This window comes from Aethalodelphis obliquidens, unplaced genomic scaffold (assembly GCF_003676395.1).
Source record: "Aethalodelphis obliquidens isolate GAN/ISIS:26980383/991018 unplaced genomic scaffold, ASM367639v1 scaffold2, whole genome shotgun sequence".
NCBI lineage: Eukaryota > Metazoa > Chordata > Mammalia > Artiodactyla > Delphinidae > Aethalodelphis > Aethalodelphis obliquidens.
Window position 1 is genome coordinate 38,001,392 of NW_020837946.1, and position 19,811 is coordinate 38,021,202.

General features: G+C 35.3%; 1 protein-coding gene across 2 annotated transcripts in view; it reads left to right on the forward strand.

Annotated features, from left to right (window-relative positions):
* The window catches only part of PGAP1 (post-GPI attachment to proteins inositol deacylase 1), a 68,534-nt gene that overhangs the window by 15,933 nt on the left and 32,790 nt on the right, over window positions 1-19,811 (forward strand). Inside the window, exons 4-10 of one of the 2 annotated variants that reach the window (XM_027125262.1) lie at window positions 4,839-5,010; window positions 8,186-8,343; window positions 12,177-12,229; window positions 13,065-13,131; window positions 14,971-15,076; window positions 15,751-15,806; window positions 17,248-17,331. In XM_027125262.1, coding sequence (XP_026981063.1) covers window positions 4,839-5,010; window positions 8,186-8,343; window positions 12,177-12,229; window positions 13,065-13,131; window positions 14,971-15,076; window positions 15,751-15,806; window positions 17,248-17,331 — 696 coding nt within the window. Of the gene's footprint in view, window positions 1-4,838; window positions 5,011-8,185; window positions 8,344-12,176; window positions 12,230-13,064; window positions 13,132-14,970; window positions 15,077-15,750; window positions 15,807-17,247; window positions 17,332-19,811 lie in introns of those variants that run through there. The other variant, XM_027125268.1, reaches the window with a different exon arrangement.

Genomic DNA, 19,811 nt, shown 5'->3' on the forward strand with positions numbered 1-19,811 from the left:
GTGCCCGGCTTTCTGCCTGGAAGCATTTTCCAGACCATGGGGTAAATTTTTAGAGGTCAAGAACAGCAAATTGATATCACTAAGCTGAAGAAGGCAGAGATTGGAATTTGGGACTACTGAAATGGCTAGATTTGTGGTCAGGTAGGAGAAAGAAGAGAACTAGGCAGAGACGGGAGCTCTAGAAATTTGAATCCTTCAGTCTTTGAGTGCTGTGCTACGTATGCACAGGGCAAGAGGCTGCAAGGCAGTAGCATACCAAGGAGGAAGTGGTGGGGTATGTCTGCTTCAGGTGCAAGGAATAAGGGGGAATATGTGTCCCTAGAGAAATTTAAAAGAGCAGTACAACAGACTCAAATTCATCTGTGCCAGCAATTCTAAACAGCGTCAGGGATAATTCTACTACCTACTAGGATAAGTCATTTCCTCCCTTGGTATACCATTGTGCAAGTCCTGGCAAAAACAGCTCGTGGGGAATTGTGGGTTGAATTGAGATTTGAGAGGCCACTTGGTGCCCAGGAGTTCTGACCAGCTAGTTAGAAAGACTTATCTGAACATTGGGCATTCATTTGAGACCCAAGAAAGGACACGATTTAGGAATAGAGCTACTCTAGCCCTAAAGTAAGAGCTACTGTAGGATCCACCTTAACAATGCTTCCATATAAGCCTCAAAAACATCAGAGTTAAGGATTTAGAATAAAAGATGCAAACAACAAGGGAACAGATGAGGGAGCTCAGTAGAGACATGGAAACTATTAAAAAAGAAAAAGGACAGAGACTTCCGTGGTGGCGCAGTCGTTTGGAGTCTGCCTGCCAATGCAGGGGACATGGGTTCAAGCCCTGGTCAGAGAAGATCCCACATGCCACGGAGCAACTAAGCCCGTGTGCCACTACCGCTGAAGCCCGTGCCCCTAGAGCCCATGCTCCACAATGAGAAGCCCACACACCGCAACGAAGAGTAGCTCTGCTTGCCACAACTAGAAAAGGCCTGCGTGCAGCAACGAAGACCCAATGCAGCCATAAATAAATAAATAACGAATAAAAAGGAAAAATTGAGAACTGAAACAATAAAACAGAAATGAAAAATTTAGTACATAGGCTTTAAGCAGGTTGAACACCGCAGAACAAGAGATCATTGAGTTTGAAGACAGGACAGTTAAAAACTATCCAAAATATGAAGCACAGAGGATAAAAGGATGGAAAGGACAGAGCCTCAGGAATCTGTGGGACAATACTAAGTAGGCTAACACATACATAACTGGAACCCCAGAAGAAGAGAGAGAAATATAAGAGGAAAAAATATTCAAAGAACTTGGGCGTCCCTGGTGGCGCAGTGGTTGAGAGTCTGCCTGCCAATGCAGGGGACACGGGTTCGAGCCCTGGTCTAGGAAGATCCCACGTGCCGCGGAGCAACTAGGCCCGTGAGCCACAACTACTGAGCCTGTGCGTCTGGAGCCTGTGCTCCACAGCAAGAGAGGCCGCGACAGTGAGAGGCCCGCGCACCGCAATGAAGAGTGGCCCCCGCTTGCCGCAACTAGAGAAAGCCCTCGCACAGAAACGAAGACCCAACACAGCCAAAAATAAATAAATAAATATATTAAAAAAGAAAGATAAAATTCAAAGAACTAAAGGCCCCAAATTTACAATTCTGATTAAAATTTTCAACCGACAGATCAAGAAGGTCAATGAATGTCAAGCAGGATAAACACAGAATCACACCCAAGTTTATCCTAGTCAAATTGTTCAAAACCAAAGTAAAGAGAAAATCTTAAAAGCAGCCAGAGAAAAAAAGGCTCTTTACCTACAGGTAAAACAATAAAAATTATTGCTGGTCTCCATCAGAAATAATGAAAGCCCAAAACAATAGAACAGCATCTTAAAGGTTTTTGGAGGATGATGGGGTGGGAGGGGACTCTCAACTTAAAACTGTATATCTAGCAAAAATGAGGACAAAATAAAGACATTGTCAGAGTAACAAAAACTGGCAGTTTTGTGATTAGTAGAAGGAAAGAGGGAAATAAAAAATTCCCGTTAGGTGAACGGCACAGTAATAATTGCTACAGACAAGATTCATCATGGGTGCTAAAATCAGTAGGTGAAGGTTTGAGGAGGAAAAGGATATTCACATGGTTTCACAGTATCTTTTCTAAAATATTTATTACCTACAAAGGGAAAGAACTTCACAATAAGAAACCTGGTAGACATCATCTTAACCAAGATTAACATTACCAGTAATAAGACATATTGATATCATGAATCTCCTGACACGCTGCACCATAGTTTCTGTGGCATTATTGTCAAAAATGCATAACCTCATTCTAATCATGGGAGAACTTCAGACAAACCGAAATCGAGAGACATGCTATAAAATAACTAACCAGTACTCTTCAGAAGCATCAAGGTCATAAAAAATGAGGAAAGACTGAAGAACTGTCACAGAGTAGAGGAGACTAAGGAGAAATAACAATAAATGCAAGGTGGGATGCTGGATGGAACCCTGAAATAGAAAAAGTACATTAGTGAGAAAATGGGTAAAACTTAGATTAGGTCTGCAGTCAATTCTGTTGCTGCACCAATGTTAATTTCTTGTTTTTGATCATTGTAGTAGGGTTATATTAACTGTTAACATTGCGGAAAACTGGGTGAGAGGTATATGGGAACTCTCTGTGCTATTTTTCCAACTTTTCTCTAATTGGTTCATAATTAAAAGGTTAAAAAGTTTATTTTCAGTAATGAATTCCTTATGAGGTTTATAATTTATTTAGAAGGAAAATATATACTAATGGTGAAAAGGATGGGAAGAGGAGTAAATAGAATTATTCCACTGCCGTAAGAAGTATAATATTAATTCTGGTAGATAAGTTAAGGCTGTATAATGTAATTTTTAGAGTAACAACAACAAAAAAGCAAATGCAGCTAAAGAGCAAATGGAGGAGAAATACAGGTATACCTCAGAGATATTGCGGGTTCGGTTCCAGACTGCTGCAATAAAGCAGATAAGACCTAAATATGAGGCCAGACACTATAAAACTCTTAGAGGAAAACATAGGAAGAACACTCTTTGACATAAATCACAGCAAGATCCTTTTTGACCCACCTTCTAGAGAAATGGAAATTTAAAAAATGAACAAGTGGGACTTAATGAAACTTAAAAGCTTTTGCACAGCAAAAGAAACCATAAACAAGACAAAAAGGCAACCCTCAGAATGGGAGACGATATTTGTAAACGAGGCAACTGACAAAGGATTAATCTCCAAAATATACAAGCAGCTCATGCAGCTCAATATCAAAAAAACAAACAACCCAATCCAAAAATGGGCAGAAGATCTAAATAGACATTTCCCCAAAGAAGGCATACAGATGGACAACAAACACATGAAATGATCTCAGCATCACTAATCATTAGAGAAATGCAAATCAAAACTACAATGAGGTATCATCTCACACCGGTCAGAATGGCCATCATCAAAAAATCTAGAAACAGTAAATGCTGGAGAGGGTGTGGAGAAAAGGGAACCCTCTTGCACTGCTGGTGGGAATGTGAATTGGTACAGCCACTATGGAGAACAGTATGGATGTTCCTTAAAAAACTACAAATAGAACTACCATATGACCCAGCAATCCCTCTACTGGGCATATACCCTGAGAAAACCATAATTCAAAAAGAGTCATGTACCAAAATGTTCATTGCAGCTCTATTTACAATAGCCCAGAGGTGGAAACAAGCTAAGTGCCCATCATTGGATGAATGGATAAAGAAGATGTGGCACATATATACAATGGAATATTACTCAGCCATAAAAAGAAACGAAATTGAGCTATTTGTAATGAGATGGATAGACCTAGAGTCTGTCATACAGAGTGAAGTAAGTCAGAGAGAGAAAAACAAATACCATATGCTAACACATATATATGGAATCTAAGAGAAAAAAAATGTCATGAAGAACCTAGGGGTAAGACAGGAATAAAGACATAGACCTACTGGAGAACGGACTTGAGGATATGGGGAGGGGGAAGGGTGAGCTGTGACAAAGCGAGAGAGAGGCATGGATATATATACACTACCAAACGTAAGGTAGATAGCTAGTGGGAAGCAGCCGCATAGCACAGGGATATCAGCTCAGTGCTTTGTGACCGCCTGGAGGGGTGGGATAGGGAGGGTGGGAGGGAGGGAGACGCAAGAGGGGAGAGATATGGGAACATATGTATATGTATAACTGATTCACTTTGTTATAAAGCAGAAACTAACACACCATTGTAAAGCAATTATACCCCAATAAAGATGTTAAAAAAAAAAACAAACTTATTTAAAAAATAAAATATGTAATTGTCAGTGAATAGATGTTGTGGAATGCTGGCTTCCCTTTAAACCCAGGCACACAATAGAGAAATAATTTGATGAGATAGGACATATCAATATGATGAGGTAGTATATTGCTGTGGCAGTTGTAACTGTTCTGGCTTTTTTGTGCTATTTCCAGTTTCAAATAAATGATTTGACTTTATATATCCTATGAAATCTAATATTCTGGTATACACCAAATATAATTACACCTCTTACATACAATATAACAAATGGTAAAAACATGATTTGCTAGACCAAGTGTTCTGATTTTGGTTGAGAAAACCAAAGCCTAGCTGTTAAAAATGTTTGCAAAACACAAAATATGTATACACTAATTACAAATATATGAAAATGTATTTCTGTATCTTATTATGGGAGGTTATATAAATAGTTTAATTTTCTTTTTTCTGTGAAATTGCTGATATGTAGAGAGAAGTATTTAGTATATTTATTATGGTATTAATCCTTAATCATGCCTTGGTGATTTTTTAAATAGGGTCAAGAATTTGCTCCAAAAAGTGTGGCGATAATTGGTCATTCTATGGGTGGCCTTGTTGCAAGAGCATTGCTTACGTTGAAAAATTTTAAGCAGGATCTGATCAATCTTCTTATTACACAAGCAACACCTCATGTTGCTCCTGTGATGCCATTAGATCGTTTCATTACAGGTGAGTACTGTTACATAAACACTAACTGACCTCCCCATTGTTGTTTAGGATTAAACAGATCCTTGCAGCTACTACTCCCTTTAGAGTATACTACAGGTTTATCCATGTGTGAAGCAGCTTAGGTTTAAATCAGCACCTCCAATTCTGAGCATCTCTTTTTGTGACTTTCAACTTAGGCTCATAACTGAAACTGCTGTTAATTTTCTCTGCCTTTTGCATCTTAACATGGAAAACATGTGTCTTATAACCCCTAGGCACTTGAGCTTCATTTTAGTTATTCTTGAGGATGACTCTTGGTCTTTTAAAGTGTGTTTATACTTCCTTTTTTTGTTAACTCCTCTGGGTACTTCATTCAAAATAATCTTATATTTAAGTAAAATAGTAGAAATGCCTTGTTTTTTTTTTTAATAAATAGGTCTGCTAATACTTTATATGATGAGGTAAGGTAGGATTGCTAATCTTTATAGAGCTCTTATTATATTTTGGATATTGTGGTAAGAACTTTACATGCTTATTGTATCATTTGATCCTTATGGCAGTTCTTTGAGGTAGGTACCATTGTTATTGCCATGTCCATGGACAGAAAAAAGAGGCCAAGATAAAATTCTTGCCCAAAGTCACATGGCAAGAAAATAGTGGAGCTGGTATTTGACTCCAGCAAGCTTGTTTCTGGGCCTGTGCTTTTAACATTTACGTATGCCGCCTCTGAATTGAGTTACATTACGATAACAGAGGAAATAAAATTATGGATAATACTGTAATGTTGCAGGGAATTTTGAGTGAACAGTAGGTGTTTATGATTGTTGTCATCTAATTAGTGATAATGTCACAGAATAAGAATTAAATGCCTACTATCTCAACTTTTTATTAAAGAAAGTCAAGTATTCACTGCTTTTTGGCATGCTGTATGTGTAGAAGAAAATCTTTAGAAAGAAATCATTATTTTTCCTAATCAGTAAATTTATACAACTTCTTACCCTATAAAAATTTGCATTATCTTAATTGTGGTGAAAATTTTGTTTACAGATAAGTGAGACATATACCCTAGTGACTCCAAACCAAAGTAGTTTTCCAGAGCACCCATCTTAACATAACATTGCCAAGGAGTAACTTACTTGCTGGAATATCTGGTGCAGTAGCACTTAAAGAGAAGTTTGATTTTTTTTCCTTAGTACATTTAAAACTTTGCCTGTAGAACTCTTCTAATAAAAATCTTTAGTTTTATTATTGAAGTTGGTTAAATATGCTTTACTGATTCTAATAATTATAAATTATTATTTATAATAGGTTTAGGAAAAAATTAAAGGTATAGACAAGCCATAATACTTGTCACCACAATTGAGAATTCTTTCCCTTACTGCATTTTATGTGGTATATGTAGATGAGCCATGCAGGCTAAATTATAATTACTCAAGATGCATTTTAAAAATCTCTTTGAGGAAAGAACTGTCAAGAGAGTCAGGTTTACTGTTTTTGAAGGATACTGATGGTCTGTCTCTAAATGGCTTAGGTTGAAAGTGCTTCTTAGGGTCAGGGGGCCTCTCCAGTAATTAGCAAGCTCTTATGCCTTTTATTCTGTATTTATTTTTTATTGCATTAAGCCATAATTAGAATGAAAAAACAAAAGTTCAAGGGTGGATTTTAAGTTTTTAGGAGACCCATGTGACCTCCAGAAGTAGATTCCGTATTTATACTTGGTGGAAATACTGTCCTTAAATAGGGGAAAGGAAGCCTTGCACTGAGCTCTGTACTTCAGAGGGCCCTGCTCTCGTGTTGCCATTCCCCACAGGGTGTGGAGTGTACAGGCCAAGCAGCCTCCCCACTTACAGGCTGTACCTTTACTTCTGGACTATGATCCAGGTAGCCAGTCCTTCAGACTTTTCTTGCCCATATGCCTGAAGCCCACTCCCTTAGCCTCTTACTTGGATCTATCCTGAGGACAGGTATGTAGAATCCTGAGCTTGAGTTATGGCCAAGGGGTGGCTCTGCATGAGGTACAGACAGAATTTTGATGTTCACAGGAGGTCTTCCTAATGCAGGATGGAATGTGGGTGGGAAGAAGAAGAGAGCACAGTGATCTGTTCCCCCTTTGCTGCAGATCTCCACAGCAATGTGTGGCCAGAGATATGCTCTCCCTATGCTGCCATAATCTGGTGTCCAACTCGGAGGTGTCGTAGAATTCTTAATTTGAACCTGGCCTTCCAGGTTATTTCAATGATATATTTGTCAAGGTAGGCAGAGAAAATACATTTGATTTAAGTTTGTTAGCTGGAAGTTTGACTTTTAAGTATTTAGACATATGGCATGTATACCTCATTGGAACTCTTATCCCAAGCCCTGGAGTTATTAGGAATGGGTCTGCTTTGTCTCAATCTAAGTGAATACTACTGAAATCTTTAATGAGAAGAGTTTGCTGTTCCAAAATGTTAAAAGCCATCAATGGGATCAAATGCCAGGATAAAAAATGCAATAAGTTTTGATAATCAGAATAGGAAATGAGAACTCCCCTGCCCTGGCCTCAGATCTTCAACACTAAATTTTTCTCATCTTCCATAGATAAAGTGGAAAAATTGTCTGCACCACTTGTTACACTAAATGGATAGAATCTTCTTAAGCATCAGATTTTCTGCAGCGGAGAGTCCCAAGACTAATGTGACTGTCATTGTCCTGATAGATTGTATTCTAAGAACTTAAATAGTACTTTGTGTGGTCACCAGTACTACAGTGGCTGCAGTAGAGAGTTGCTAAGCCCTATAAGCAGGGACACAGCCATGATTAGGGAGATCTATTGATATAACTCCTTAGCATAGTAAACTTATATCTTTGGAAGAATTTCGGGGGTTCCTTTCTATACTATGTGGCTCATAAACAAGCAGCATCCTTGTGGAATGTAGAGACCTGTTTGCTATGGACTTGTCAAAGCTAATAAAATTGGGTTATCTTTTTTCTTTATTGATACCTGTACTAACTCTTAGTATTTGTACTCTGATGGGGAAAGTAGAGTATGTGTAAAGATACTGACTTTACCCAAAATAGAGAAATGTGGATGGCATTGCTTATAGACAATTCAGATGGCTTAAACAGAAATTCAGTTTAATATTAGTATTATAGATGGGTTATTGTTGAAGAGCATGGTTACTGATTTTTAATGTATGTCTTTTTTATTTCCCACCAGATTTTTATATGACTGTAAACAACTATTGGATTCTGAATGCTAGACACATAAATTTAACCACACTGTCTGTAGCTGGAGGATTCCGGGATTACCAAGTTCGTTCAGGACTGACTTTTCTACCAAAATTAAGCCATCATACCAGTGCCTTATCTGTTGTGGTAATCTTTTTAAAGATTCTACTAAAGTAGTAACATGATGGACACAGTGGAGCATGAAAGGAGAAGTGATATGTAATCGGTTAGAAATGATTCCTGAGTTGGTCTGGTATACTGTGTGTGTGCAAGTGTGCATGTGTATGTGTATGTGAGAGAGACAGAACATGAAACAATGAATATGAATATTTGGGGAAGACAGAGGCATGGATACTTACATCCATGGAAGGTGAAAAGGATCTTAGAAACTTCGTGCAAATGACTCTTATTTATGAAGATGATTGTTTCTTGTTTAAAATAAGTGCATATCCATTGATTAGAGTTTTAAGTATAAAAAAGTATGGACTGAAGTCCAGGGGCCCCGGGTGTATCTCAGTGGTATGCTGTATACAGTGGTAATGGAAGAGCAAACATTTCACATACTCTTGAATTTTAAACTTGAATGAAGGTTTACTGATTTCAAAATTTAAAAATTAGCTTTGATAGTATAGATAGAGCTCTGATTAATTAATTTGCTAATTATTCTTCCCTGCTAGGACATCAAGTATTTGGTCTTTAACTGGGATACACAGCTTCTGTAAAATAAGTTCAGGTTTCCTTTTAGGACTTATTTTTGTATGTTTAACCTTTAAGTCTTTAGTTAAGAGCTTAACTTTTAAACTCAGTATACACGTCATCTCCAAATATAACTTAATTTCTAAAAAGAAAATTTATAGCATTCCTTTTGCTTTTTAGATGATAGTTCTTTGTTTCATAGTTGTTCTCTTAATAGATACTCCTTTGCTCAGTTTACCTACTGCTGTTCATTCAGTAAATAGGTATTACTGAATGCTTGCCATACATAGAACAAAAATTATTAAGCTATTCTGCTCTTATCCACCATTTTCTTATAACTGAAGGAGTTGTGATATAGCCATAATAGCTTTGGAAGTAATTAGTACTAATTTACTAAATCTCTCAAACCTCATCATCGGTAGGAATCTTGTTTTTTGATGCTGAATATTTTGGGTAGGTATGTGCTAGAAGTTCTCAAAACTCTAAATATGAATTCCTTAGTATAAAAATAGATGTTTTAGTCATATAAAATTGGATATAACTTATTTCCTAGACTTGGTCTGGAGCTTGATGCTGTATTGATACCCTTTCCTCCAGCTTTTAAAGAATTTGGTCTTTTTAATGGTGTGTGGTGGGGGGGCGGACGTGTCCTTCCCTCTTTTCTAATCCATTTGATAATGTATTGTGTTCAAGGCAGCTTATATATCTTTATCTCTGATGAAAATATTATTTTACTTATTATGGAACTTTCTCAAAGCTGGTTATTGTATAATCTGAGTTTTATTTAGTTTTTAAATATTTAATTACTTAGCTTTTAGCTCTCAAATAATCTAGTCTTTTATATATGTATGTTCTCTTTAAAAAAACAATTATTAAGAAGTAATTTTTTTAATAATTATCTCAAGAACAGTTAGATGACATTAAATCCATTGGGACTAGAAAAATTGTTTAAGTTAGAGACTTTAGTTATATTCATAGGGTAGGCTGAACTACTGTAATATTCACTCATGCAGGCAATGGCACTTAAACACAATAGAATTTTATGTTTCACTCATATGCCTGCCCTAGGTGTGCGTTTACGTGGCGGGTGGTTTTTGAGGAGTCTCACTAAGGGACCCAGGCTGATAGTAGGCTCCCCCTTCTTGAATGCTTTACTTCCGAGGTTGCTCTAATCATCACTGTTTCAATCCACAGGAAGGGGGAAAGAGCATGAAGGAGAGCAGTTAGGCCTGGAAATGGCACACATCTCTCTTTTTCACATCCCATTAGAGAAAACTTAGTCACACCATAGAATAAGAGAGGCTGAGACATGCATTCTAGTTAACTATGAAAAAGGAAGAAGATTTTGGTGGACATTTAACAGTTTTTATCACAAAGGTCATGAGCAACTACCTTTTTTTAAAATTTAATTTAATTTAATTTTTTTTTGCGGTACGGGGGCCTCTCACTGTTGTGGCCTCTCCCGTTGCAGAGCACAGGTTCCAGATGCGCAGGCTCCAGACGCACAGGCTCAGCGGCTATGGCTCATGGGCCCAGCCGCTCCGCGGCATGTGGGATCTTCCCGGACCGGGGCACGAACCCGTGTCCCCTGCATCGGCAGGCGGACTCTCAACCACTGCGCCACCAGGGAAGCCCCGCAACTACCTTTATAATGTGTGTTGACTTTCCTTTTTTCAGTTCTAACACAGATGCATTCGTTAGACTGAATGAAAGTAAACTAGCTTTTGTCCTTGTTAATAGTAAATGATGTCTATTGTGAGTTCTTACTTTACTGAGCATCTAACCTTAGAACCACAGTGAACTCTGGTTGTCTTAATTTTTTAAAGTAAGTTGCCAGCAGCAATTCCTAAATGGGATAGCTAATGCTTATAAGTTCATTAAGTAATCTGTAGATTCCTTCAACTTTAGAGCCTCCAACCCAAATATACATTGATATTTGCAGAGTACAATGGTGACAATGACTCAATGACTCCTTAGAAGTTATAAATACCTTTTTTTGTTACAAATACCTTTTTTTTTTTTTTTTTTAATTAAAGAGGCATAGGGCTTCCCTGGTGGCGCAGTGGTTAAGAATCCGCCTGCCAATGCAGGGGACATGGGTTTGAGCCCTGGTCCAGGAAGATCCCACATGCCGTGGAGCAACTAAGCCCATGCGCCACAACTACTGAGCCTGCGCGCTAGAGCCCGCAAGCCACAACTACTGAGCCTGCATGCTACAACTACTGAAGCCCGCGCGCCTAGAGCCCGTGCTCTGCAACGAGAGAAGGCACTGCAATGAGAAGCCCGTGCACTGCAACGAAGAGTAGCCCCTGCTTGCCGCACCTAGAGAAAGCCCACGCACAGCAACAAAGACCCAATGCAGCCAAAAAAAATAAATTAATTAATTTTTAAAAAACAAAAACAAAGAGGCATGTTAGGCCTCTAAGTTTTCTTGCATACAGCATTGTTAGTTTCCTATTTTCATTTTGTTTCGACAGTTCTAGTGAGGGCATCTCAATGTGTCTTTGACAGTGTAGAGAGAGAGATGACATGAAAAATAGTATCAGATTTACTTAATGTTTCCCCATTGTATGTAAGATGCTGTTCACAGGGAGGTCATTACCCTGTATAAATAGAAGTCTCTAGTTCTTGGAGGGTGCTGTGCCACTGTTAGGAAGCCTTCTGAAAATAGTTATATTTTTTGCTAGGCTTTTGCCCTTCTGTCTCTAACCAGTAGTATATATGCTAATCATCTAGGGATTTTTTTCCTAATAAGTCTGGACCCCACTTACAAGAGTCCGATTTGGTAGTTTTGTGATTAGGCATATTTATTTTGAAAAATCTCCTCAGGCCTAGGTATCTCTCAGGCACATCCTGATTAGAATTAACATCTTAGAACTTATTAAATGATAGTCTAGTCAGAACTAAAATTACTGAAATATCTATTATAATTTATATATACACTATGATTTATTAAAGAATCATAAACTTAACCTCTTATTAGAGTAATGAAGAGTTAGACAGTAAACTTCAGTAAGTAATCTGTGGATGTTTTAATAATTTTAAGGGGTAATTTAAGCTTGACTAAGTAATGACAAAGAATTATTTTACGCAGGAAATATTCAATATCTTAATATTTTTGGATCACCTTTTACAAGAGTGCATCGTTTAAAAATTTCTGTGCATCATAAAATAGTGAAACTAATGTTACATGTTTCTAAATATTAGCCTATAAGAATTTCAAGCCTTTTGGAGAATAACAAGTGCATTTTTCTTAAGTATGATTTTTGTTTCTTTCCATTTAGAGTTCAGCAGTGCCTAAGACCTGGGTTTCAACAGACCACCTCTCCATTGTATGGTAAGTTAATATAACTTATTTTGGCAATTTTTGGTGGTCCTTTCATCAATGAATTGATTGGTTAGTTAGCTTTCTTAGAGCTTTATCCATAAATAAATAAGGATTTGGGAGAAAGATTAACTTAGAGGTTTAGAACTTAAGCCTTTGTTCTTGTCTCAGTTTAACCAAGGTGTCCTTGACAACCTATAAAATCATCTCCTGAAGAACCAGTAGCATCAGTCTCAAATGATAATGTCAGAATTTTAGAATTTGTCATAGCTGGGCAGAATCAAAGATACTTGTGGTAGGACTTTCTGAGCTCTTGGCCAATCACCAAACTCGGACTTGATTAATGCAGCATTGCCTATTCTAGAGCAGCACATGGAAAACCAAGTAGGAATTAGATTTACCCTTAATATAAATAAAGAAATAGGTTAAGTAAGGGTCAAGAAATACATAAATCCTAGTATTTTATCTCTGTATGCATTGGCTTAAAGATTCTCTTTTCATCTTCCTCTGGCTGTGCAATCAGTAGTGTTTGCAAGAACCACGACAGTTCAGACCTATGAAGGTGGGGCAGACAATATGTCTATATCTGGGGTAGACAGGAAGATTTAGGGAAGACGGGGGCCTGACACTTATACTCTCAAATATCCAGGAAGATTTAATTTACTTTATTTTTATAGGTTTCAGCTTTAAGATGTATGCTTAATAATGATAATTTGTTAAATAATTTTAGAGTTTGTAGCATTAAAGGAAATTCATATATTCCATTAAATAATAGAATTATTTATGTTTGTATTAAAAGTATATTTTTAAAGAAAGTTTCATTTGTAACATTTATTTTATTCTTTAGGTGTAAACAATTACAATTGACCACAATTCGAGCATTCTTTGATCTTATTGATGCTGATACTAAACAAGTATGTATTTTTTTTTTTTTTTTTTTACAAGTATGTATTTTTAAACTAAAAGTTATTTCAGTGAAGTAAAAACTTTTGTTAGAGCAGTGATAGATTTAATACATTTTTTTACTTTGATGAAAATAGAAGCCTACACCTTATATTGACTGTAATTAGTTTGAAAATGGAAATATCTGTATTTTTATCTGTAATCTTTGATAACTATTAGTAATTAAGAATGCAATAAAAATGAAAAAGTGAAAGAATACCTTAAATCTTCCTCAGTTCTTCCCCTTTACTGTTTAAAATTTGATATATGTCCTTCTGACTTTTTGTTTTTTACCTTAAGGAAAATACTTATTACAAATATCCTTATGCAGTAGGATCAAAATATCTACATTCATTGAATAACACAAGCTCACCAGAACTTAAATTATGTACTTCTAGAGTCAAACCTTTTCTGTATTGATATTTTACATATAAACTCTCCCAATTAGTGATTTTCTAAGTTGTTCAGTTAGCAGGATACCTGGAAATCATATTACTCATTCATCTCTTTCTTGTCTGCCAGCAGATAAATAGTAATGGGCACCAAGGATTTCAGCAAAATTCAGAGAATTCTATTAACTTAATTTTTTTTTTCCTGTGAATTGGGAACAGATTGCCATTATTCATCGTAAGCAGCCTTTCACCTCAGGTCACTTTGCAGCGCATCACTGTTCCATAGAAGCATGTTTTGAGAACTACAACTCTGGCTTCTCCTTTTGGAGAAAACGTTCCTTGTATTTTTGGTAATTTTTTCCATTATGGCATATATTTTTGGATTCTTTTTCCTGGAGGCCCCAGTTCTTTGAGAGACTATTATGTGTGGCTTCTTTCTCAGCAAATCTCTGGGTAATGCTTCCTTATCATTGTGTCTTAACCTTGCTCCTAAGCATTCTCTCTTAGGAGTAGGGTAGTGTCTATATTTTTTTCCTTAACCCTTCAGGAAGCTGCATTATTATTAGGGAGAGATAGATATTTAACTCTCTCCTGAAGAATGCAGTAAAAGAGAGACACAAGTTGATCTGTTTTACCACATTTTAAACCACAAGGTACCATATTTAAGTTAGTATATTTATTAAAGTAAATCAGCTTCATAGAGTTAACGCTGTTAACATTGGAATCATGGAGTCATGGAATGTAAATGTTTTTCAGTTTTTCAACCTTGTTTTAATTGTGACTCTATCGCCAATGTGTTTAATCTGTTCAACTATATACAACAGTAGAATCAATTAAAATTTGTATTCGACCAGTTTGTATTTTAAATGACATTTGGTAGGTTTAGGAAAAACCCCATTTCAACTAATGAAGAACAGGTGAATCTCAGGTGTATTATTTAAAAATTATACATCAAACTAATTTTAACAAATCAATCTTGTTTTCCATTAAATTCTAAGGTAAGAAAATGCTAATACTAGCATGTAATAAATTATAATTCTGGATGGATAAGTATTTTACAGATACATTTTAAGGGACAAATGAGAAATTTTTGACTAATACTGCTAAGAATCAAAATAATATGAAACTGAGCTCTCTTTCACAAACTCAGTGTATATGATATACTAAACTAAATATTAGACAATAAAATGTTAGGATATGATTCCTACTCCTCAAGAAGCATATAGTTGAGGAGGAGAAACAAACATATATACAGGGAAACTAACTCAAAACATAGTTAGTCCCATGTTAAGCACTTAGAACAGTGCCTGGCCCACAGTAAGTAACTGTTGGCTCTTATTATTATTACTTGAAACAAAGTTTCATTAGGTCATCACAGTGGATATAAAAGGATACAGAATGTATCAATGTTCTTTCTAGATAACTCAAAATCCCAAGAAGAAGTTGTCAGTTTTGAATCACCACTTCATAAGACATCCAGCAAAACACTTTGAGGAAAATCCATCAATAATTTCTGACTTAACAGGTCGGTAGTAATAGCATGTTTTAATTTTAAGTAGAGTTTTGAGTATTATTTTTAGGTAAATTTGTCATTAGCAGACAAATTCTTTGAAACTGTAATGCTTCAGGTATTATAATCCTATTATATTTTATTAATTTCCCTATGCTGGTTTCTTATGAGGTTCTTCGCTAAGGAGGGGAAAAGTAAAAAATGTAAAAGTAAAAAGATGTTGCTGATAAAATTTTGTACTGAAAATAACATGACAGTAGAAAAATTTAAAAGCGTTAAATGTCTCTATTCTCCTGACAGCCACGTAAAATAAATTCTATATTATTCTTGACTTAGTTTCTCAGTATCATTCTTCAGTCTTTCGGTTTAACAGCATATCTTTTGCTGGTACATTTTGTTTTTATATGTCTCTGTCATGCTCTACTTAGTTTGGAAAATGAAATATTTGTTTTCTTCTGTTGGTACTTCTTAGAGTTAGACATCAGAAAGATTTTAAATGCTTTACATGATCTGAATGCTCCTTGGTGATGAGCATATAGAGAACATCTCATTAGATTTTCTATTTTAAAATAGCCAGTGTTCAGGAAACTGCTTCTTTTTCAAATCCTGTTGTGATTGAGAAGGATTCAGTAAAAGAAATCACTTAATGTTTTTTAAAAAGCCAAACAAATTAATTTCTTTTACCTTAGGGACATCTATGTGGGTTCCAGTAAAAGTGTCCAAATGGACCTATGTGGCTTACAATGTAAGTATACCACCAATGGATTTAAAATTTTTTTCAAGAATATTTTAGTATTTATTTTTCAAAGCTAGACTTTTTAAAGAAGATAACGTTATTTTCCCATACTAAATCAGTTTAGTAATAATTCCTTAATATCTGGTCTGTTCAATTTTCCAGTTTTGTCATAACCGTCAAATTTTTTGTTGTTTCTTTGTTTTCCAGTTTGTTTAAATCAGGGTACAAACAAGGTGTACGTATTATTTGTTGATATGTCTCTTATTCCTCTTTTAATATCTAATACTTCCTTAACCCTTTTTTTCCTTGCAGTTTATTTGTTGGAAAAAAAAAAAAAACTAGTCATTTGTCCTATAGAGTTTCACACAGTCTTGATTTTGCTGATTGCACTCCTGTAATGTCATCCAGTATATTCCTTTCCCTACTCTTTCCTGTGACTTGGTAGCTGGATCTTGGATCTAGATGCTTCATCAGATTCAGGTTTTTGTTTTGTTTTTGTTTTTACTAGACTCTCTCTCTTTTTGTGATGTTAGCAGCTATCGATGAAGAAGACCTAGAGTCATTAATAGGGAGTACAAAAGCAATGAGACTCCGATTATTCCTTCTTCATTTATTAACTGAAACACTATATAGAAAAACTTCTCATCTATTAAATTTACCAAAAGTAGAACAAATTACAAAGGAAAAAAATGATAATTCTTTGGATCTTATATTTACTGGTTTTTAGAGTAGTGAGTTGGCTCACAAACACCCTCCATCAGTGACCATAAGATGTTTTGGGGGGTTTTTCCTCCAGTGTTATTATGAGCTTAAACATTTTTGTGTTTCTCTCTAAACTAAAATACTAAAATTGTTCTATCTTTGATACTAAAATTGCTATTAAAACTGTTCTGTCCTTGACCAGTGGAAGCCATTTCAAGGTAGGCTCCTGAATCTTTTTGCTATAGCTGCTCTTTAGTTGTCATTGATATTTTCCTCACTGTCTAGTATGAGAAAGTATTTTAGCTCATTGTGTATCATCTCCCGTCCCAGACCTTGAATCTGCTTTTTCTCAAAGAAGCTCTTCCTATTGTTTGGGAAACAGTATCTGCAAACCATAATTTGGGAACTAGAGATGTTTATGGCTAGTAAGTTAGCATTTCTAAGGCCTTTTCAGTAAACAGAGCTAAGAAATGTATTTTATCTTGGTCATAAGGCCAAAAACCAAACCCAAACAAAAAAAACATGCATTCATCCTGATACTTCCAAGACAAATTCAGGTCTACAGAGTTTATACCTGATCGATCTTGCATCTGTATCTTCTTCCCATTCCTAGATTATTGGTTCTCAACAACACCAAGAATGATAGAATTAAAATAATTAATTAGAATAATCATTCATTACTTTATCTGAATTTTTGAATGATGAAATTATCTACTCATAATTTATTGTGTTTTCCCTCTTTTTTTAGGAATCTGATAAGATATATTTTACATTTCCCCTTGCAAATCATAGAAAAATCTACACTCATGTCTATTGTCAGAGCACCATGCTGGTAAGATAATTGATACACTTTATGTAAATTTAAAAAGCTAACTGTTGTTTATTTTTAAGATTCAACTAGTATCTAGTAGGTATCATCTTTAGCTATGAACTATTATTAAATCTAATTAGTTGAAAAACACTTATCTGGAACAGAGAGTATTGATTGAAAAGTACTAATCAAAATGCTTCTGTAACTGATAATATATCTATACTATTAGCTTGTACCTTTGCCTCTAGTTTAGGTTTTTCTGCTTTAGTTTCACTATGTTTAGGTTGAAGGAATTCAGTTCAGAGCTCCTTTAATTCTAAAATTCTATTAGTATTTTAAAGAATAGATATATTTAAGCAAAGCTATCCTTTGTTTTATAAAGTAAATCCTGTTTTTCCCATGGCTTCCATACTCAAATTTGCAGTACTTTTTATATCAAATATTCTCTAAAATAGTATAGTAACTTTTTGTTAACAGTGTTGTCTAGACTTACAGTATCAGTATGATGATTTTGTTTGTGTATTTCTTTTTAATGAGTACCTACTATGCTAGAAGTATGTTAGATGCTTTAGCATGCTTTTGTTATATTAGGTCTGTTTAAGTAATAATTTATCAGCACTTCTTACTTTCAGGAATTTGTTTCCCAATTTGGGTTCCTTTCTCTCTATTCTGAATTTTTTCCCCTCGTGTCCTAGGATTCTTCACTTTATATTTGCATCTTTCATAATTTAAGTTCCCTCGTTTCCCTTTTGTTGGATTATTTGTATTTTTTAGGACTAGGATCTAATATATTACTTAGTTGGTTGATACCACCATTTGATATATAGTAAAGTCTTTAGAAAAGATGGTAGGCAGGCACTGTGGGCTAGGTGCTAATGACTACTAATTTTAGTGTAATTGCCACAGTTTTGCATCTCTCACCAGAGACAGACTACCATCTCTCAGCCTAAAATTTGGATGGGTAGTTTATCCCAAGAGAATCTGGCCCTGAGAGTGATGGCTTAAAATATCCACACTCCTACTAAATTCCAAATCAGAATGTCAGTATTATATTGAGAAAAATCCTTGCCAAAGTGCAAATTATCCATTTGGCTTATTGGAGGATCCCTTTTCTGTAATTAAGGTCCATGGGTGAAGTATTACTAGTCATGTGGAGAATTTGTTTTAAATGTTTTCAGTTTTTATCATAGAAGTTTTCAAACATACAAAAGTAGAGAGAGAATATAATAAATTCTTACTTAACCATCACACAGCTTTAATAGTTATCAATATTCTGCCATTCTTACTTGATTTATCCCTTCCTCACTTTTTTTGAGTGAAGCATTTTTAAAGCAAAATCCAGGCATTTTATCAATATATATTTCAGTATGTTTTTATAACAGATAAGAATTTTACATATTATTATAATACTAATAATATTATATAATAATAATATTATTATATTATTTTATCCAACAAAATTAATTACTTATTCCTTAATATCATGTGGTATCCAGTCCATGTTCAATTTTCCTCTGTTCATTTAAGTTTTAAGTTAGCTTGTTTGAATCAGAATCCAAAAAGTACATACATTGCATTTGATTCATATGTCCTATGTCTTTTTTTAACAGCCCCCTCTTTTTTTCCCCCATGCCATACATTTGTTCTGGGTTTAGTTGATTGTATTCTTGTGGTATCTTTTAACATGTATTTCTAGCCATTGTTTTGTGTAAACTGGTAGTTAGATCTAGAATCTTGAATAGATTCATTTATTTATGGTATGAATGTTTTATAAGTAGAACTGCGTACTTATCATATCGGGAGGTATATAATATCTGGTTGTCCCACTTTTAGTGACAAAAATCAGTGGACTGATATATCAGTAGACTCAGGTCATATTGGCATGATCCATTCATTATAAAGTTCCTAGTCAGTCTTTCACCTAATGATTTTAGCAGCCATCGAGGACGTATTTTTTACTGTAGATAGATTTTTTTTTTTAGATCTGTAAATTTTATAATCAAGTAGCATTTTCTTTTCTGTGCACTTCAGGAGTTAGTAAATTCTGAGTGACTTTTTCTAAGATTTTTAATACAAGTTTTAAAATTAGCTGAGTTAGGGGTGTTTACTAGATGACCTAAAATTGTTCTTTGACACCTTCTAGGTTATAACAACATGGTGTTTTAGGGTGGATTTGAATAATACTTTATTCAGTCTGTTAGTGAATGAATCAGAATTCCCTAGACACCAAAGTAAGTAGTGTGCAGTATTGGCAATTTTCATAATAAGGGCTGTCTTTGAGTTGCAATAACTGCAAAAACCTATTACAAAAGTGAGTTGGATCTTGAGAGGTTGCTACATTCTCTTTGTCTAGGCTATGCAGATCTGTTCTGTTTCCTTGCTTTATAATGTCACGTGGTGGTTCTGGTAAACACAGGTAACTGATAAAAGAGTTTACTGAAGTATTTTGCCAGCAGTGGAGAGTAGAGAAATACCACATTGTGTTTGTTTTCTTTCAGCTT